Source organism: Dipodomys spectabilis, unplaced genomic scaffold (assembly GCF_019054845.1).
Source record: "Dipodomys spectabilis isolate Male_0828 unplaced genomic scaffold, ASM1905484v1 ptg000096l, whole genome shotgun sequence".
NCBI lineage: Eukaryota > Metazoa > Chordata > Mammalia > Rodentia > Heteromyidae > Dipodomys > Dipodomys spectabilis.
In genome coordinates, this window is record NW_024870773.1 from 21104778 (window position 1) to 21126770 (window position 21993).

The following is a 21993-nucleotide window of genomic DNA, read 5'->3' on the forward strand; positions in this document are numbered from 1 at the left end:
GCCCTGTCAGTCTCGTTCCCTCCCGCCAGAGACCGAGAAGTCTCGCGAGTGTTGGAACCCAGCCTTTTCCCTGGACCCACATTCTTCCGGCTGTCAACTTTGTCCCGCCCACTCCCGTCGTGACAGTTCCGCTTCCGGTTGGCGGGACTCGGCGCTCTCGAAGGCGGTCGCTAGCTGTGGTGGTCGCGATGGGGAAGTCAGATTTTCTCACTCCCAAGGCCATCGCCAACAGAATCAAATCCAAAGGGCTTCAGAAGTTGCGATGGTATTGCCAGATGTGCCAGAAGCAGTGCCGGGACGAGGTGAGTAGGCCTGTAATGGCTCCGTATGCCCCGGAGGCCGTCCCGGAAGTCCAGGTTGGGGTCCCTGGCGCGGGTGAAGGCTGGCACCTGGCAGTCGCATCTTGGGGCCTCTGGGATCTTGCCGGAGCGACCCAACTGCCCAGCCCCGTAGAGCTGTGCGTCCTGCGGGCTCGGGGACACTCCCTTCCTCCCCGCTCCAGCTCCCAACCCCCAAAGGAAACAACAACAACAACAACAAGTAAAAGGCGCGCACAGCTCTCCTGGCAGCGGGAGTGCTGAGTGCTGTGCCGGCGCACGGCGGCTCTGACTTCACTCGTGAGAAAAGTAGGACGATTCCCAGTCGGCTTCTGGTGACAAAGGAAAACAATGGTCTTTAACAAGACTTTATCGAGCACCGACAGTATGGCATTGTGCTGCGCTTAAAATGAAGGACTTACCTGGGAGTCAGGCTGTCAGAATCGTGGCATCCAGCCGTGCCACTTAAGATTGGGCAAACTACTTACATTCTCTTTACTTGCCTACTCGTAAAGTGAGAACAATAGTTGTACCTACTTGTCAGGAGGTAGAGGTGTGTGAGGGTGTGGAGGTGGGTGTGTATGTTGTGCACGCGTCCCTGTGCCTTAGCTTTTTCACTCCAGGCTAGCACGGATCTCAGCCTCACCTAGGATTACAGGATGAGCCACTGGCACCCAACTGGATGTTGAGTTTTAAGTGAGTGAATCACATGTAAAGTGAGTCAGGAAGACCTTTAAAACCCTTACATGTCATGCTATGAAGTTTATACTTTTTTCCCATGAATGGGGTGGATGGGGGCAGCCCATTGAAGAACTATGAACGGATTAGTGATGTGGCATTTTTCTCAGAAGAGCAAAAGGATCAGTCTACTTCAGTGCTTTAGTTTAGGTAGAACATACAATAAATAACATCAATAGTTACTTTCTTTCTTTTCTCTCTAAGTCAGGGTGAGATTCTCACACAGAAAACTGGAGACTAGTACAATGGATATATGGATATTTACACATCCAGTATCTCTAGCTGCTTAGGCTGCTAAAACAATACAGTAAACTAGGTGCATTTTTTTAGCAGTTTTATTTACTATGATTTATTATAGTGAAAGAACACAAAAGAGAATCAGCAAAGAGAAAACCATATGTAAACCATTCTGTAAAGTCACAAGATGCCTTTATTTCCCCTAGTAATGAATTTTGGCAACTTGTAATGAAATGTTAGGATGTAAGAGACTCGCTGCAGACTTGGTTCTTATGGGTAGTAGACACCCATATATAACACTTGAAGTACTTTGCCATATTTATTTTTTTCTAAAATATTTTAATGTAAACCGTAAGTATCAGAATATTCTCCCTCTGAACACTTGATATGCCTCAGCATTCCAGGATGCTTTTATTATTTATTTACTTATTACTTTTATTTTTTATTTTTGCTAGTCCCGGGGCTTGAACTCAGGGCCTGGGCACTGTCCCTAAGCTTCTTTTCTTCTTTTGCTCAAGACTTACACTCTACCACTACAGCGCCACTTCCAGCTTTTTCTGTTTGTGGTGTACTGAGGAATTGAGACCAGGGCTTCATGCATACTAGGCAAGCACTCTACCACTAAGCCACATTCCCAGTCCATCAGGATGCTTTTATATATATCTCTATATATATTACTGTGTCATTAATCTAGCATACTTAATCTCAAATCCTTTGTATTACACACTGCCTAGTCACACTTTCAAACCAACCAAAGTTCAATCAAAAGCCATGAATTGGCCAGGTGCTGGTGGGTTATGCCTATAATCCTAGCTAATGAAGAGGCTGAGATCTGGGGATGGTGGTTCAAAGCCCATGTAGGCAGAAAAGTCCATGAGACTCATCTCTACCAAAAAGCCTCAAGGTGTGGCTCAAGTGATAGAGTGTCAGGCTTGAATAAAAGGCTGAGGAAAAGCGTCCTAGCCCTGAGATCCAACCCTATGAGCACACAAGAAAAAAGCCATGAATTATATTTATTATAATACAGTATGAGGTTTTGTTCTTTTTTTTTTTTTTTCTGGTGGATCCTGGGGCTTGATCTGAGGGCCAGGTTGTTGTCTCTGAGATTCTTTATCTCAAGGCCAGTGCTCTACCACTTGAGTCACAGAGTCACTTCCAGCTTTTCCTGAGTAGTTTGTTGGAAAAAAGAGTCTCACAGAATATCCTGCCTGGGCTGGCTTCAAACCACAAACCTCATATCTCAGCCTCCTGAGTAGTTAGGATTACAGGCATGAGCCACTAGCAGCTGGCCTTTGTTCTTTTTAATAGCCTTTATTTTAGAGCAGTTTTATGTTCACAGCAACAAAACCAGCTGGAAGGTACAGAGATTGCCCACATACCCCCTCTTCCCATTTGTGTATCACCCTATGTCCAGTTTATATTAGGACTCTGGTGTTGACGAGTCTGTGGGTTTTGAAAAGTGCATAATAACGTGTATAATTATACAAGATACCCCTGATAGCTTCTCCTCTTTAAGGAGAGCATTTTTGAAGACAAACTACACATGCTTACGAAGACACTGCCAATGCCTGATTCCTTTTTCTCCTAACACCACCCAGCTCCCACTAAAGACATACTATCACCAAATCTCAGATTTTTACTTTCATTTCCGTTAAGCACATTAACTTTTTCCGTGCTTTGTGGAGAGTATTTGCTTTTGGGGAGGCAGATTTTCAAAAGTTAGGAGCAGGCAAACAACATATGTGACTTAAACACAGTCAGCAATAATGCAACACTAGCTGAAAGTTCTGCATCAACTGAACTGCCCACTATGCATGCTGGAGTTGAAAATTTTTGTTTTAAAATTCTTTAAATTTCTTTGGTATTTGTTTATCTGCCATGTTTAAAAGTTTCACAAATAGAACAGGCTTACTATACTCACCATTATAATATTTTACAAAATAGCTTCTAAAAACTGTGTTCTGCATTATTGGTGCTTTTAATTCTCAATTTTCTCAGGATTCTAAATTTGGAATAGAACCCACTCTCATTCACTCCACTAGTTTTTTTACTTTGGCATTGACTGGTTGAAGAGGTTAGAGCAGTCAGTTTTCCTAGTGCGTTGTCCCTATATTGAATTTTTCCATCTGATTGTCTTTTGCCTTCTTTATTGTTTAATGAGCCCTATTGTTGAGATCTTATTATTCAAACATTTTTTATTTATCTTGGGTTATTACCAGATGACAATAAATGCTACAGGGTTGTTTTGTTTATTTGTTTTGAATTTTTTTTATTAATTTTTTTATTGTGAAAATACTGTACAGAGGGGTTACAATTACATGGGCAAGCTAATGAGTGCATTTCTTACCAAGCATTGTAGCCTCCTCCTTTGTTGTTTTGTTTGTTTTTTAAAAGAATGTAATTACTACCTTTACATATTTTTGTAGAATGGCTTCAAGTGTCATTGTATGTCTGAATCTCATCAGAGACAACTGTTGCTGGCTTCAGAAAATCCTCAACAGTTTATGGATTATTTTTCAGAGTAAGTAACTCAAAGGCATTTTCATCTCATAGACATTTATAAGTGCTTAATACAATTTTGTATATTGGAAATCTATTATCATTATATGCTAATATGAAGGCTCCGTTATCTCTCTGCTCAGGTTTTATCTTGTGTTGAAAATCTATCACAGTATGAAATTGCTACAAAAGTGTTTCTAGTAACTAGTAACTATTGGTCTCCCTCTCCTATTTGAAACATACAAAAGTATAAAGCTGTCTTTCATTCTAACACAATTATGACTGAGAATACAGATCATGCTATCAACCATCCTATAGCAAATTCCTGTCCTCTTAGGAGATGTGAAGAGTACCCATGGATGAACTACTTGAGTTTTTCTGTGCTTTAATCTCCTCATTGGTAAGACAACACTGAAAAAGTGCCCACTTCCCAGTATTTTTGCTCTTTCAGAGTCTGAAGGAAGATTAAGTACCCGGAAGAGTATCCAGTAGTCAGTGAACATTAGTTCATAATTATCGTTATTAGCATTTAGTGTTGCTTCTATATGGTAACTTTTTGTATGGCTGCTTCACTAAGGAGAAACTGTTTCAGTTCTAAATTGACTTTCCCTTAACAGCCGTTGTCTTGAAGGGGGGAGATGGTAGGGCCATAGTTTGAGGCTACGTTGGAAAAGCCCATAACCCCAGCTATTTGGGAGGCATAGGTAGGATTGTGCTCTGAAGCAATAAGTATTACATCCAATCTGAAAAGTAGCCAAATCAAAAAGAATTGGAGGTATGACTAAACTGGTACAGCTCCTGCCTAGCTTCCTGCCTAGTCAGGTTTGAAGATCTGACTTCAAACCCCAACTCCTCACCTTATTCTTTCCTTTCCTTGTTTAGTTTTAAAGATTCATAGCTGTTTCCTATATTGTTTAGGTATTAAAATGATGATTGCTTAGATCTCAGAAAGATGGTGATATATATGTGTAGAAAATACCTTAACACTTTCCTGTCTTTCTTTTACTAGGGAGTTCAGAAATGACTTTCTAGAACTTCTCAGGAGACGCTTTGGTAAGCATCTTAAGTATTGCCTAGGTAATGACTTTATAATTTTGTCTGGTCTTCTCAGGGTCACCAGTGTCACATTTTGTTCTTAGGTACCAAGAGAGTGCATAACAACATTGTCTACAATGAGTACATCAGCCACCGTGAGCACATCCACATGAATGCCACTCAGTGGGAAACACTGACGGACTTTACCAAGTGGCTGGGCAGGGAAGGTAAGAAGAGAGCTGCCATGTGGCTTCATTAATGGGAGTGAGAGGATGTGTAATTTCTAAATCAAATAGAAGAGAAGATATGTGAGGGCAATTTCGGAATGGGAGAAGAGGGACATACTATTCCAGGGTTGGTTTCATTTATTATCTAGGGTTTTGTTTTGTTTTGTTTTGGGTTGGTCATGGGGCTTAAACGCTGGACCTGGGTGCTATCCCAAGGCGAGTGCTCTGCCACTTGAGCCACACCTCCACTTCCAGTTTTCTGGTGCTTAATTGGAGATAAGAGTATCACAGCCTTTCCTCCCCAGGCTGGCTTTGAACTGCCATCCGCAGATCTCAGCCTCCTGTGTAGCTAGGATTATAGGTGTGAGCCCCTAGCTGTCTACTGCTCCTTTTAAGTTAACAAAACATCTTGTACTCATTGGATATTCAATACTTAGAAATGGTTAGATAATTGCTATGCTAAACAATTGTTTTTCCAGGTGCTTCTCTGTTAAATGTTACCTTAGTGTAATATATAAAATGCACAACAATCTTTTCTGTGTAAAGAAAGAGTGATACCACTTCACTCACAATAAGTGCCAGTATTCCAAATTCATGTGCTTGAATCTATTTGCTATATTTGAATGAGTAAATAGGCAGAAGTGAAACACACTTGTATTTATATTCTGCTTGATTTAGATTCAAACTTACATAATCTGTAATTTGTTTTTTACTAGCATACATTGGGTGTGCAAGGGGGGTTTCACTGTGACGTAGCCTCATGTTCAGTGTGTCCCAACCATCCATTCTCTCCATCATTCTCCTCCCCTCCCCTCTCCCTCTTAAAAAATGACTTCATCAGGTATCATTTTATATTTTCATATGTATAAATAAACTACACTGACCACATCCATCCCCATTTCCCCACTTCAGTAGCCCTCTCCCTCCCACTGGTTGCCCACCCTGCCATCTGAGCCTGTGTTACTTTTTGGCCATTCCTTTTTCTTTTAGTGTTTATTTATTGCATTGAGGAGTTTTGCTACTACATTTCAGGTGTGTGTGTATTATGTTTTTCTCAGAATAACCCCGTCTGTTGCTATTTTCTTCCACTACTTGGATCAACAGCTTTCATTGAGCCTCCTTATGCCATCACCATACACAGTCACACTGTATCTGTTGTTTTCTTTAAGGCTTGTGCAAAGTGGATGAGACACCAAAAGGCTGGTACATTCAGTACATAGACAGGGACCCAGAAACTATTCGGCGGCAACTGGAGCTAGAGAAGAAGAAGAAGCAGGACCTTGATGATGAAGAAAAAACTGCCAAGTTTATTGAAGAGCAAGTGAGACGAGGTCTGGAAGGGAAAGAGCAGGTGGGCAGTGGCCTCATCCTCCACAGAGGCCATGTACAAGTCTGACAGAATATTGCTTGCTGTTAACTGAGTTGGGTATTGTCATTAAGGAGGAGCAAGAACACAACAAGACTAGGAGTTGAACCAGTTCCTCACTTGCTAACTTTATAATCTTGGAGTCATTAAGTAATCTTCCTAAACTGTAGCCTCTTTATCATTAAAGCAGAGATGGTACCTAATCTCATCCAATTGCAGTTAGTACAACATTGAAATTAAACAGTATGAAGACAGCTGTGGCCCAATGTTGGTGGCTCATGCTGGTAGTCCTAACTACTCAGGTGGCTGGAGGGTAGAGGTTTGAAGCCAGCCTAGGCAGAAAAGTCCATGGGATTCTGTCTCTAGTTAACAAGCAAAATATCAGACCCAGGATATGGCTGAAGAGAGCCTGCCAGCTGTGAGGATTTCATTTTATCATGTCATTTTATGAGTATAGTGCATATTTATGTAATTTCTTAATTGGGAATATAATCCATAGTTTTGTCTTTGAGCTACTTTGCAACATCAGTAAGTTACATTAGTAAGTTATAATTTAAACCTACTGACTGCTAATAGTAAATACACTGTAAACCACATCTTCAAGTTTTTTCTTTGCTTTTTTTTTTCCCCAGGAGACCCCTGTTTTCACGGAATTAAGCAGAGAAAATGATGAAGAGAAAGGTTGTTTTTAAATTTCCTTTTTAAATATTTTAAACAATTACTTTGTACCTGCTGACTAAAGGAAAACAACATGTCTGGGAAGAAAGCATTTACTTCATCAGAGTTTGACTGTTCTTATCTATAAAATGAAAATGTAATAGTGTGAATTGGATGGGAATGCCTTCACCCAGAAGTAGCAGAAAATAATATAGGTTTAGGCAAGAAGGAAATTTCTTGCTGTGATAAAAACCTCAGAGGCAAAATGGGGTTATGCCATACAGAGACAAGGTAGCTGCCAGCATTCCATCCATCACATACAGACTCAGCATTTTCCAGTGGATGGCAGAAAGCATCTCTTCCAGAGCAAGCAAACTTCCTAGAAGACAGTCATCATCCCAGTGGACTTGCTTTCAAATGCCATTTTGCCAAAACTGTTTCACATATGTACCCTAAAAGCAGTCACAGGTTTTATATTGATTGATGTAGACAAATCGACATAAAATTTATCCCAGCATAAATTGACCTCAGAGCTGAAGATGATGTTATATCCCCTCAACCACAGGGAAGAGGTACGGACATGTAAACCAAGTTGGCGTACTAGTAAGAATGGAAGAGGAGGGCAGGATGTCAAAGCAGCCAGTACTGACTGCTAGAGCAACATAATGGATAAGGTCCTCCCCCACTCTACAAGTACCAGAGGAGGATATTTTGCAGGAATCTGAGAGGAATATTTTTAGCCTCATTGATCAAAAATGTTTGTGACTAAGGCTAGGCACGGGGTGCATGCCTGTGAGTGCGAAGGACAGCGTTGGCTGCACAGTGAGATCCTGTCTCAAAAAACAAAGTTTGTGAAGTCTATGAAATCTTTAAAAAGTTTTATTATACAAGTTTTCTTAAATATGCATGTATGTGTGTACCAATAAATACACACACACAGACACACACATATATATATATATATAGAATAACTTTTTTTTCCCTCTAGTTACATTTAATCTGAATAAAGGAGCATGCAGTTCAGCAGGAACATCTTCCAAATCCAGGTGAGTTGCAGCTAGAAAGCATACAGCTGTGCAAGTCTGGGAGATGGTGGTTGCTACAGTTGAAGTGCAGCAAACCTTTTTCTCAACTGTAGTGATTAGAGTGGCATTCTGGGGACGCCATGTGCCAGCATTAGAGAATTTTAAATGTACACTACCAAACTCTAGACACTTAGGACCAATATAAAACAGTTAAGTGGCATGCTGAACTTTACTTTAAAACCACCGTCAGTATGGTGTCAGACTCTTAGTAATTGTTTTAAAACCTCTTATCTGATTCTTGGAATCAAGCTGAGTTGGGCCATCCTATCCAAAAGTTTTTTTGTTTTTGTTTTTTGCCAGTCCTGGAGCTTGAACTCAGGGCCTGGCCACTGTCCCTGAGCTTCTTTTGCCCAAGGCTAGCACTCTACCACTTGACCCATAACATCACTTGTTTCTCTTTATGTGGTACTGAAGAATTGAACCCAGGGCTTCATGAATGCTATGTGAGCACTCTACCACTAAGCCACATTCCCCTCCCAGATTCTTTTTTCTTTTTCTTTTTTTGTGATATTGGTGTGATTGAATGAAAGCTTTGTGCATGCTACACAAGTGCTCTGCCCCTGAACTGTGTCCCCAGCATATTACCAAAAACCATATACAGAGGAGAATGTAAAGATTAAATGAGTGCGTAATGTTCCTCATGAGTAGCTGCAAACCCTCATCTCCCAAATGCTGAAGCCTGTGTCCCCACCATATTGCATATGGTGCATATTGCATGTACTGAATTAGCTACAGAGGACATAAGGGGAGTGAAGGCAGGCCAGCTGAATGTCCTCGTGTGCTGTTATGCAGAAGATCCAGGCACATCCTTCGTTTTGGCTGCATTTATGTTCTACTGTTGGTTGTACATGTGTGTAAACTACATTGCTTATAGCAATCACGGTTCTGTTCTATTCCCAGTTCCTTGGGGCCAAGTGCCCTGAAAACGTTAGGGAGTGCAGCGTCAGTAAAGCGAAAAGACTCTTCCCAGAGCTCAGCGCAGGCTAAAGAAAAGAAGAAAAAGAAATCTGCACTGGATGAAATCATGGAGGTATGATACCATATGAGCTACATCCATACATGCGAACAATTAGTGGAAAAATGTAACTCAAGTCAGAGGGAAAGTAAGTTACACCACTTACCACATTACTATAAAGTTAGGGAAATTTTTCTGTGTGTTGAGGGAAAAGAAGCCTTGTTTGTCTAAGCTAATTAGAGCATCATGCTGCCCTCCCCCAGTCCCCATGTGTTTATTCTCTTGTCTCTAGAGCTAACTTTGAAACTCTCCAAACAGTTATGTTAGTATTTGATTAGGACTTCAGTGGTATTTCAGATTGAACTCCTCTGGTGGTCCTCCCGCTAACATTTGTACCTCCTGGTGCCCCTGACACCCAAGTATCACCTCCTAGCCAGCTGAGACATGCTTTTATTTTTATTTTACCTAATGCTTTATATATGTGATGGGTCATTGACCATGTATTTCCTAGATTTAGGGCCATCTTATCCAAAAGATTCTTTTTTTCTGTGAAACTGGTGTGATTGAACCAAAGCCTTGTGCATGCTACACAGGTGCTCTGTGCCTATCCTGGAGCTTGAACTCGGGCCCTGAACATTCTCTGAGCTTTTATGCTCAAGGCTGGTGTTCTATCACTTGAGCCAAAGCTCCACTGTAGCATTTTGGTGTTTAATTGGAAATAAGAGTCTCATAGACTTTCTTGTCTGGGCTGACTTTGAACTTTAATGCTGAGATCTCAGCCTCCTGAGTAGATAGGATTATCTATTCAGTAGGTATAAGCTACTAGTAGGTATGAGCTACTAGTGCCTTGCTGTTGGAGGATTTTAAAACAAGGATTAGAATGACATTATTGGATCCCATTCAGAGTTGTGTTTAAGGTTAGTTTGAAGCAGTTGGGAATGAAAAAGGCATGGTATATAGCCATAATAGACAGCACTTTCTCTTTTTGTCTCTCTTAGTTACATCTCTCTTGGTGGTGATTGTCTTCTATTTGACTTCTGAGCTTTTATTCTCATTACCTTCTCTTGCTTTCAGACTGTATCCCCAGCCATGCCATGCTAAATTGTCTATATTTTCACCACACGAAAAATAATTTACACATTTCCAGCTTGTAACAGTCACAGAGGATGGAGAATATGCAAGGAGGGTGCTGTGGGATTGGCAGATGGCTTTCAGTATTGAGCAGCCTAAGTGGTTTTTGTGTTTTGGTCAGCTAGCTGGCCTTATCACATATTTTTTTTGTTTTGTTTTTGGTTTTTTTAAATCCAATGATCCATTTTCTTATTTCAAAATGAATTAACACCTCTCTAAGTGGTGGTGGTACATGCCTAACACTCAGGAAGTAAAGGCAGGAAGATTTCACGTTTGCATTTAGTGTGGTCTACATAGCAAGCTCCAAGCTACACCAGACTCCATAGTAAGACTGTCTCAAAAACAAGCAAACAAACAAGTTAATTAAAATAATGCTTAAAAAATTTATTAGCGCTTATAAACCTTATCATTGGTGAAATATGAATTGCATAGTGTCATTTTGCTAAGTAGAATAGTATTTTGAAATAAACAGGATTCTAAGGAGAATATTTTCAGGATATCTTGTGTGTTCTGTAGATCGAAGAGGAAAAGAAAAGAACATCCCGAACTGACCACTGGCTGCAGCCTGTACGTGTTCGACTGTACCTTTTACCTCCTACATTTGCGTTCAGTGAATGATGTAGTCACCTTTGGTATAACTAAATTTCCTAAATATATGTAAAATTTGTAAATGGAGTTAGTTATCATTTGTAGTGACTTTCTACTTAACTTTAATTAATTATTGGGTGCAACTATGTTGGAGAGTTCTTTTGTGTTCATAGATCAGTGGTGTTCCTTTAGTTTAGTGCTGAATTTGTTTATGGTCACCGTGAATTTGAGCCTGGAATTAGTTGCAGATTTTTTTGTTGTTGTTATAGGACGGAAATGATGTATTTTCAGAAATGGGATTAAAGTATACCGTTGTAAATGCCGAAATGTATAGTCTTTAAGTCATACTTTTAAGTACTTTGTAGGAAAAAAACAGACTTTAATTTGACAAGACAAGGGAGGCTTGTTTTTAATTGCTTATTTTAGAATAATAGCTTGAAACTATGTATATATTTGATATGTAGCTCTACATACTACATTCATAATGACATGATTTTTTTATTCATAAATGTCTTACCTCTGGGATTTTTGCTTCATCAATATAAATTTTCTCATTGAGGGGAGCAGTATTAGGGTTTGAATTTAGCCTTGCACTTGCTAGACAGTGCTCTACTGCTGAGCCATGCCTCCAGCCTTGTTTTTCACTTGTTTTTGAGATAAAGTCTCATTCTCTAGATTGCAACTAGATTGTAATATTCCTGTTTTAGGCTTCCCAGTTTAACAGGCACATACAAGTCAATTCAGTTTTCCTCTGTTGAGATGAAGTCTTAAGATTTTTCTACCTAGGTTCGTGGAATTGCAGTCCTTCTGATCTCAACCTCTGATATAGCTGTTATTATCACTTACACTTGCCCTTGAGAGTTATTTTTAAAATACATATGCTTTAGTACTACTGCCATCCAGTCTCCTAGTGTGAAAGGCAGATTGTTTTACTCACCTTCCAAGTTCTGATGTAAACCCTTACTAAGAACAATTGATGTAAAGTAAAAGGAAAACCAACATGAAGATATATATGTATATGTATATTTATATATACGTATATATATATATACACATATAATTTCAAATTTTTATTGGTCCCCTCCAAATTCTCTTTTCATTGAGCATACTTTCAGTTAAACTTTATTGCTTACTTGGTAATTTTCTCTTACAAAAAATTCATGTTTTCCATAGTTTCTCTTAGAATTATGTTAAAAGTGCCAAGTAGCCAACACTGCATTAGTGGTTCAATATGTCTCTTATTTGATGGGTAGTAAAGTTTATTGAAATACCTAGCTGACTATAGAGATATATTTGAAAGACTTTATTTTTTCAACTTAGCAAAAGAAACATTTTGAACAGATCTATTTTTGTTGGCAAATATAATTGTCTTAAATTACTACAGTATAAAACTGTAAGAACTTAGGAGAAATTTAGCCTAGATATATTATGGCCTAACTCAGATAGTGTGTTTTGTCATCAGTTGTCTAATTATCTCCTTATAGTTCTTAATAATTTGTTTTTATCAGGTTTTGGTACACCTTTAGGAAGTGCTTGTGACCATTTCTTCTATTTACTTGAAATGGCAATTATAGAATCCCTGCAGTGAATGTAGCCATGCATCAAGCAAATTAATTGCCTAATCCAAATCACAAAAAGAATGAGAGCAGTGAAACTAGTATGAAGTAAGCCTGGATTTCTCCTGTTTCCAAAGACATACTCACCAGATTGATACTTTCAGCTAGAGCGGATCTAGAGGGATCCTGTTTACTTTTTTTGTTGTGTTTTTAAAAATCAGCCTAATGAAGAAAAACTCAGCCTGATGACAAACCTTGTGAAAGCCAAGTGCCAGTGGCCTATACCTGTAATGCTAACTTCTCAAGAGACTGAGATCTGAGCACAGTTCAAAGCCAATCTGGGCATAAAAATCTAGGAGACTGTCTACTTGGCCAAGAAAATATGAGACTGGAGGCATGGTTCATGTGGTAGAGCATTCATTAGCTGTGAATGGTAAAGCCAAGTGAGAATGTGAGGCCTGAGTTCCAGCCTCAATACACACACACACACACACACACACACACACACACACACACACACACACACACACACACACACACACACACACACACACACACACACACACACACACACACACACACACACACACACACACACTTTGAGAGAAAGAAGGAAGCTGATGATGAATTATGTGGACTGACAGAGTTGAGATTCCCAGATAAAAGTCCCTGCTCTCAAGAAACCTTCACTGTGAAAACCAGCCAGTTTGTTTTGTTTTCCCTTTGGGTAACTATGTTGAATAAAAAAGAGGAAAAGGAAATAAAGAATTACTAACACAATGTTTAGCCTTTATTGGGAAGAGTTAGAACTGTAATTTCTAAATTATTATTTAGCAGAAGAGTTCCATTTTACTATGTTTTTATTGAATGTGACTTAAGAGTATGGACAAAATTTGAGACTTTTCCTTCATCTTTACTTTTTGCTGTTATTTTCTAGGAAATCATTGTAAAGATTATAACCAAAAAACTTGGAGATAAATATCATAAGAAAAAGGCTATTGTTAAGGTAGGGAGAATGTGTATGTGTCTGTGTGTCTGTATGTGTGATGGTACTGGGGCTTGAACCCAGGAACTTTTACTTATAGCTTGCACAATATAACTTGAGCTATGCTTCCAATTTCAGCTCTTTGCTGGTTAATTGAAAATAAGAATATTGTTTTGTCTGCCCAGGCTGGCTTCAAACCATAATCACCAGATCTCAGTCTACTAGTAGTAGGATTATAGGCATGAGCCACCATCACCCAGCTGAGAATTCATTAAAAAAAAGAAAGAAAAGAAAAGCTGATGGATGACCAAGTGAAACTATTACAAATCAAATCCTTATAGCAGAAGTATTGGGTCTATGTTTCTAAAAATTACATGAAATGAAATCTAAGTTCACAACTTTTGGAGACATACTCTCTTTTCAGTTCACCTTGGTCTGTATTCTTAATGGATCAGACATGATATATGAAACTCCATCAGTCTTGATTTAAAACTCAATGTGAAAGCTTTGCTAATTATCAGTTAAATGTATTGTCTTGCCAATGATAGACACTATACTTACAGTCTAGAGATCTCATGAGGCCTTTCTTTTTTTTTAGGGGGGGGGGGGTCCGGTTGTGGGGCCTAAACTCTAGGCCTGGGCCCTGTCCCTCAGCTCTTCAGCTCAAGGCTAGTGCTCTACCACTTGAGCCACAGCGTCACTTCCGGCTTTTTTCTTTTTGCTTATGTGTTGCTGAGGAATTGAACCCAGGGCCTCATGCATGCAAGGCAAGCGCTCTACCACTGAGCCACCTTCCCAGCCCCAGAGGACTTTCTTTTATATTGCTTGGGAAACAATCTATTGACTGCCATAGAGTTTTGAAATTTCTGTCTTTTTCTGCTTTTTCATATTCCCTGAATATAGCTTGATCCCAGCACCCAGCCTTGTGTATTTGTGAGTGGCCCTTCTTCTGTACTCACTCTAAGTCTTATCCTAAGATCATCAGTCTCTTATTCTTTCCAGATGAAAACATCAACTAAGCTTTGAAATGAGTTCTTTATTAAGCACCATGGGCTGAGAAATCAAGCATAATAATCTGGAAAATCTCATTATTTATAGAAGAAATGACTCATTCAATTGCAATTTCATTTGTTCTTATTTTATTCCTTTTTACCTAGTTTTTACATCTTCTTGTATTACAAAAGTGTTCATTTTACACAACAGGAAGTAATTGACAAGTATACAGCTGTTGTAAAGATGATTGATTCTGGAGATAAGCTGAAACTTGATCAGACTCATTTAGAGACAGTAATTCCGGCACCAGGTAAATCTGCTTGCAGACCAACAGTCTAATATGTATGTTATGAAAATGATCAGTTCTATTCTGGAAACAGAAACCTGCCTTTTGACATTATTGGATAGTTAGGGGCATGTTTCCATTTAGAAACATTAACTGCCAGCATAACCTATACCATTTAACCAACTTCAGGTGGCTTAATACTTTATCACCCCTCTGAGCAAGCCATTTGAAGGCATGAGTGAATTTTCCTTCCTGCAGTTTGTTTCTTCTAAAGCAAAACATGGACAAAAATCAATCATATTAGGTATGTTATTAACATTTTTAGCTACCAGTTAAAGTCTGTCTGTCTATGTATATTCCTTTGGGTTCTTATCCACATCTATATATTTTGGTTTGCATTGTTAGCCTCTGATTTCAGAATATTCTTCTGTGTGTTATTGCTAGCATTGATGATGTGAGCCTTGGCGACTATCTTTATTAGTTTATTTGTCCTATTCCTCATTTTTTTCCCTCTTAAAATAACTCACAGATAAGAACATTTTTCATCACCTTTATTGATATATTATCAGTATATAGTAAATGGTACATATATAAAAAATGTAGTTTGACCCATTTTAACATTTGACTACTCTGAAACCATCCTGTGGTCAAGATAATGAATATGACCCTTCATTTCCTATTCTAATCCTTTGCCCTCAACTTCAGCCTTCCTTCTCTTTCCAGGCAACCCCAGATCTGTTTCTTTGTCACTCCAGTTTAGTTCATATTTTTCAGAGCTTTTATAGTCTTTTTCTTAGGAAGGAGAGTGAGCCTGTTGTATAACTATAGTTCATTCTTTTGTGTTGCTGAATAGTATGCCATTGTATAGGTAGATCACAGATTGGCCAAGTCAGTTGTTGATAGGACATTTAGATAATTTGTAGTTTTTGACAGGTGCAGATAAAACTGCTGTGCACATTCATGTTTGTGTATTCGTGAATATGATTTCTTTTCTCTTGAGTAAATGCTTTAAATGGCCCAGTTGTATGGTAGGCATAAGTTTACATTTTTATGAAACTGCCAAACTATTTAAGGAATTAGAAAAGACAAAGTAAATGAAATTTATTCTGATTACTTCTGATTTTACCATTTTTTCAGAATACTTTATATAATCTAAAATTAAAATATATCCCTTTAACAAATGAATGAGAAGAATGAGGAATATTATAATGTTACTGTAGTCAAACTCTTTTCAAAGTTTGCAATTCTTACATGATTGAGAACTTCTAAGAGAAAGGTTTTGAGTTCCTTGTGTTTATTCAGTGTGATGTATTTTGCCCTGACAAGAAAAACCTAGCTGTTTTCTTTGTGTTAACTTTTACATTCATTCCCCAACATAGGAAAAAGAATTCTAGTTTTAAATGGAGGCTACAGAGGAAATGAAGCCACGCTGGAATCCATCAACGAGAAGACCTTCTCAGCCACCATCACCATCGAGACTGTAAGTATGTTCACACAAGGCAAAGGTTCAAAACACACTCTACTGCTTTTTAATTGTAATGGTCTTTGTTTTAGCATCTGGGGTTCTTGTTAACCTTCCCTCCCATTTAGATATCTATACACAGGGCTTGGAGGGAGGCTCAAGTGGTAAAATGCTTATTACCTTAGCAAGCACAAGGCACTAAGTTCAAACTCCACTGAAAATACTTATAAGCCTATTTTCTTGAGTGGTTGTGCCTTTGAATGAAGCATTTTATTTTTTCATTACCAAAGAATATTCATTACTGTGCAATCAGTATTCATTGTGTTCATTGTGTCTGTTACTTTTCAGTCTTTATATTTTATAAAATTGTGTACACAATGGACAGTTTTATGTACTAAATTTTTTTCCCTCATATAATATAAATTTTGTTTGGAATTCTAAAATTAGTGGAGAGACTATAGACGAAGTTGATAGGGAAGCTGCTGTAGTGATCAACCATGTTTTTAAGTGTCAGATGCCTCCCCCTTTCATAGAGAATTTCAGGTACCATACATCAGTACAGTAATGTCAGGAACTCTGCTGTAGCAATCACATTCTTATCAGAGATCACTGACAAGGGTCTGAGTGGGGCCCAGATATCATCTAAAGGAAAGGTTCTTAGAGCTCTGTACTGTTGTTCCACAGTATACTTTCATCTGTAAACAAGAGCTTGTCATCTTCAGTATTCTAAGTTCTAGTATTTTGAGGCTAATATACCTCTTAAGACAACCTAATAGAAGTTTATAATCATTCCAGAAATTTTATGTGTTCTCTTGGTTATCCAACAGGCCCACCGGCTTAATGCGCCTGTTAAAGGATATATATGTATCTCAAAGAGTTTTTGGAAAAGCCATTTAGGTTCTTATTTGAGGGACTCCACATCCAGTTTCCATGCCTTGCATCCCTCTTTACTATTTGGGCCTTCAGAATTAAAGGGTTGGTTTTTTTTTTGTCTAAAAACAAATGATCTAAGCCCATAACAGGTAGGAAGAGTTAAAAAAATAAGACAATCGCCACAGTATTTTAAATACTGTGAAAACAAGTGTCCAGTGTGCATTATTAAACAGGACTTGAAGGGATTCTACTCAGAAGGCCTCTAAATCCACTGTTCCACTGAACAGTGGGGTTTAAAAAAAAGTTTTTTTTTTTTGTTTATTTGGTTGTTTTGTTTTGTTTTGGTTTCAGTCCTAGTAGTTGAACTCAGAGCTGAGTTGCTGTTCCTGAGCTTTTGCGCTCAAAGCTGAGTCCCAGCTCCACTTCTGGCTTTTTGGTAGTTAATTGGAAATAAGAGTCTCATAGACTTTCCTGCCTTTGCTGGTTTTGAACTACAATTCTCAGATCTCAGCCTCTTGAGTAGCTAGGATTACAGGTATAAGCCATCAGTGCCCAGCTTGATCAGTGTTTTGTTTTGTTTTTTCTTTTTCTTTTTTTTCAGTCCTTGAGCTTGAACTCAGGGCCTGAGCACTATCTCTGAGCTTCTTTTGCTCAAGGCTAGCACTCTACCACTTTGAGGCACAGCACCACTTTTGGCTTTTTCTGTGTATGTGATACTGAGGAAGTAAGCCCAGTACTTCATGCATGCTAGGTAAGCACTCTGCCACTAAGCCATATTCCCAGCCCATTGAACAGTGGTTTTAAAAAACAGAAATTGATGCTGTTCCAAGTGGAAACATTTGGCATAAAAGTAAAAATAATTTTTTTTTAATTTTTTTTGTCAGTTGTGGGGCTTGAACTCTGAGTCTGGGCGCTGTCCCTCAACTCTTAAGCTCAAGGCTAGCGCTCTACCACTTGAGCCACAGTGCCACTTGCGGCTTTTTTCTTTTTGCTTATGTGGTGCTGAGGAATCGAACCCAGGGCCTCAGGCATGCAAGGCAAGCACTCTACCACTGAGCCACCTTCCCAGCCCAAAAGTAAAAATAATTTCAACAGCTGTGGGGAACCAATTCCATCTTTTCTCTCCATTCAAAATCAACTGTCTTCAAGTGGAGAATGCCTAAAGGGTACATTTCCTTCTGCATGGCTTGCCAGAACTGAAACCAGTGTCTTTAGATCCTAAGCCCAAACCCAGGAGTTCCCCAGGTCTGGCAGCTTGCCTCTTTTATAGTAATGGGGCCTTGTCAGTTGAGATTCCTGGTGGTTTCTATACATAAATTGTTATATTAACAGTGAATGTTGCCTGGTCTAGAATCCTCCGTCTAGATGTGGCTATAAAAGAGAAAAGAGATCCTGGTTTTTTTGTTTTTTTTTTTGTTCGTTTGTTTGTTTTTGTCAGTCGTGGGGCCTAAACTCTGGGCCTGGGCACCGTCCCTCAGCTCGTCAGCTCAAGGCTAGCGCTCTACCACTTGAGCCACAGCGCTACTTCCCGCTTTTTCTGCTTACATGGTGCTGAGGAATTGAACCCAGGGCCTCATGCATGGAAGGCAAGCGCTCTACCACTGAGCCACCTTCCCAGCCTGCGATCCTGGGTTTTTTTGCTCACACATTAATGGTCATTCAGGAAGTTCCTTTGAAATTGGATGTCTTACTGGAGAGTCAGTCCTCAACTCCAGCAAGAGAAGAATGTAGGCAAGTGTAAAATGTAATAAAAGTGGTAGGAAAGTGCATTAAAAAAGCAATTCACTTTGAATAGACCGAAAGTGGGTCACCTCTAGTGTGAGAGTGACCCCTAATGGCAGATTTTTCATCGCCTGAACGTTGACCCTAAGCAGGCTTAGCTTTTTAGCTGTTAGTCTAATGAACCCAAATGTCTGGCTGCCTTTTTATTCAAATTTGTTAAAAAGGCATAATGGACTGTAGACCTTTAAACACAATAATGAAAAATTCAATTTTGCTCACAGTTTATCTGTTTTTTGGTTTTTGTTTTATTGTCAGTCATGGGACTTGAACTCTGGGCCTAGGCACTGTCCCTCAGCTCTTCAGCTCAAGGAGAGCTCTTTACCACTTGAGCCACAGCGCCACTTCCAGGTCACAGTTTATCTGGAAACTTAGTTCCTTAAGAAAAGAGCAACAGTTTTAAGGGAAATTCTGATTCTCATTCCACAGCTAGAGTCATCTGTCATCATCACCATTGCCATTTTCATGAGTATTCTCTTATACTTTGTAAGGATCTACTTTCAAATCGTAATCAAGAGATTTCATAACCAGTTGAAAATTCTTGAGCTCATGCTCACACGTGTTCTGTTTTCTAACAGCTCTATAATGTAGCACTGTTATCTCACATGGGGGACACTGGGAAAGAGAACTGAATGGGAAAACTGTAAAGGCCACCTGCTAGTGGTGGGAGTGAAACTCCGGCAGTGTATATTAGCCTCAGTGCTGCTGGGTTGCATCTTGTTCTAAAGATTTCCCCTTTGCCCTTTTTGTTGGATGTGAAGGAAGGAAGAAAATATATTTAAAGTTAAACCCATTTTATGTAATATTGACCAGCCCCCCAAATCATCACTAAACTGGAAGACAAGTTATCAATTATCTGGATTGCTTATGAGGATGTTCTAAAAAAAGAAATCTCCAAGTAGATAATGGCGTTGTAAAAGTTCAACATGGGTTTTCTTTATCAGGGAACATTGGTGACTTGTACATCAGGATCCTTCCAACTGGGGCTCAACCATCTTCAACAAGTGGCTTGTTCAGTTGTCATGTGAGATGGGCGGGTTATAGAAGATCATGGCACATTGTACCAGGAGATCAACATGGCCAAGCCATGTCTTGTATAGGCTTCCCATGGGTAGGAGCTCCAGCTATGGCCATTAGCTTCCCTAGTCACAGTAGAATTCAGAAACTGTAGCCCTTTATCCAAGAAGCTGAACATATATTGAATAGCTACCAAATTCCTGCCATACAACCTACTAATAACACATTTCAAACATCACTGGAGAAAACATGGTGACTTTTCATTGTGATGCCATTGATTTTTCAAATGCATAGGTTTAGAGATGTTCTAGAGATATAGAAAAGGTCCATTTGCATTGGTAGTGTGGTCTCATGTTTTTTGTCTTTTAAGTACATTTGTCTTTTTAACATTCTCTTCAATTGTTTGAATTTCTAGGGGCCTTTAAAAGGACGGAGAGTTGAAGGAATTCAATATGAAGACATATCTAAACTTGCCTGATTGAAAATTTGTTAACAATACATTAAAATAACTCTAAAGCATCAAATTGATGTTTGCCAAAGCATTGTGAGACTCTACTGTGTTAGGGTATTTCTTTTGTATAAAACAAATGGTTTTATTTAAATATTACTGTATATTTGTGTAAAGTTATAGAAAAATTTAATTATGTCTCCTGAAGTGCCAAAACTGTAAATTTTGTCCTTGTTGCTTTTCTTTGTAATATTTCCTTGATGATTTTCTATCTTCATTAAAGAATGTTGTAAAGTGTTTTATATAACAGTTTAGAATCATATGACTGGATACTTCTAAGTATATTTTAGTAGTAAAATAGCAAAGTTGAATTATAATTAAAAGTTTTCAAGCCAAGCTATAAATATTAGTTTTATTGTGATGTAATTCACATTTCACACAATTCACCATTTAAAGTATAAGTAGTTTCCAATATATTTACAGAGTTGTGCAACCATATCTACTATCTTAACTGGGGGGGGGGGGAGGTATTTTTAGTCACCCCAGTAAGAAACCCTGTAAACAATCTCTAGTCTTTCCCAACTTCTCCCAGCCCCTGACAATCGTTTGTCTACTTTGTATCTCTATAGACCTAACTATTCTGTGCATTTTATATAAATGGAAAAATATAATGTCTTCTATTTGAGGTGTCTTAAACCTTGTGTTATAATATCTTTGAGACTTATCCATGTTATTTCATTTAGGGGTACTTCATTTCTTTTATTACCAAACACTATTCCATTGTGTGGGCATCCTGTGTTGTTTATCCATCAGTTGGTGGGCATTTTGGCTGTATCTACTTTTTAGCTACTATGAATGGTGCTCATGACAATTACACATCAGATTTTACAGAGTCCTGTGTAACTCATCATGTGTAATACTTAGAGGAACTGCTGAACTGTTTTACAAAGCAGCTTCATCATGCCAACAATTCTGAATTATATAGTTTTATATTGAAATAGAGCAGTGTAATATTTAGATATAAAAACAGGAAACATACCCCACACTTGATTATATCTAAGACTATCAACCAGGGACATTTGTAAGTCACATAACTAACCACAAGGGAGTGCAGCAGGACTTCAGTGTACACAGTATTATCATGATATCAGCTCAAGGCTAGCATTCTACCACTTGAGCCACAGTGCCTCTTCTGGCCTTTGTGGTGCTGAGAAATTGAACCCAGGGTCTCATGCACGGGAGGCAAGCACTCTACTACTGAGCCACCTTCTCAGCCCTCCATTTGTTTTAAAAAGAATAGCTCAAGATGCTTCATAAAGTACTGAATTTAGGGTTTTAGTGTCATGTTGGTTAGCACAATAACATACAGAAAAAAATATATAATAGCTCAGGATCCTATTTTTGTGCTTTAAAACAAAATTTTATTGAACTGAACCTGAATACACTGCTTTATTTCATTCAGAGATGATTTCAGGAAGATATTGATGAAAAGAAATGTTAAAAGGTAGAGATGAAGCATTTTCCAATGAAGTAAATCACAGTTGATTCTGAATTTACAGAATTAAGGAGTTATATGTAATTGGTCACGTCATCTCTTCGCTGAAATTATTCAGGCCAGATTTCTAGCAAGTCAGGTTTCAGATGTTAACCTGTTTAGTTACACTTCTCTCTGATGTTAACTACCAATTATGTGCTTGATTTTAGGATTTTTGTACATTATGTATTTTCTGCAGTTCTCACATCAATTCTGAAATTACAT

At 38.6% G+C, this 21993-nt stretch overlaps 1 protein-coding gene across 3 annotated transcripts; it reads left to right on the plus strand.

Moving 5' to 3' along the window:
* Positions 1 to 117: 117 nt before the first annotated feature.
* Kin (Kin17 DNA and RNA binding protein) lies at positions 118 to 20930 on the plus strand. 3 transcript variants are annotated; one of them, XR_006148353.1, is made up of 13 exons: positions 118 to 302; positions 3719 to 3813; positions 4801 to 4844; positions 4931 to 5053; positions 6223 to 6404; positions 7052 to 7100; positions 8065 to 8122; positions 9062 to 9191; positions 10764 to 10814; positions 13329 to 13397; positions 14580 to 14679; positions 14845 to 14959; positions 16035 to 16063. XR_006148353.1 is itself a non-coding variant. In XM_042685893.1 (13 exons), exons 1-13 carry the CDS (start codon positions 189 to 191, stop codon positions 20262 to 20264), a joined length of 1179 nt encoding a protein of 392 aa, XP_042541827.1. In that variant the 5' UTR covers positions 118 to 188; the 3' UTR covers positions 20265 to 20930. The 3 variants fall into 3 exon arrangements, 2 of the variants coding, with proteins under 2 accessions (XP_042541827.1, XP_042541828.1); XM_042685893.1 differs by lacking the exon at positions 14845 to 14959 and adding an exon at positions 20202 to 20930 and having other exon boundaries at positions 16035 to 16135; XM_042685894.1 differs by lacking the exon at positions 16035 to 16063 and having other exon boundaries at positions 14845 to 14960.
* Positions 20931 to 21993: the final 1063 nt, after the last annotated feature.

Bases quoted from the DNA above. Each gene is read 5' to 3' on its own strand.
- Kin (XM_042685893.1), top strand. From the start codon at position 189: ATGGGGAAGTCAGATTTTCTCACTCCCAAGGCCATCGCCAACAGAATC. The intron at 8,123-9,061 runs GTGAGTTGCAGC...TTCTATTCCCAG, and splicing joins GGAACATCTTCCAAATCCAG to TTCCTTGGGGCCAAGTGCCC. The intron at 9,192-10,763 runs GTATGATACCAT...TGTGTTCTGTAG, and splicing joins CACTGGATGAAATCATGGAG to ATCGAAGAGGAAAAGAAAAG.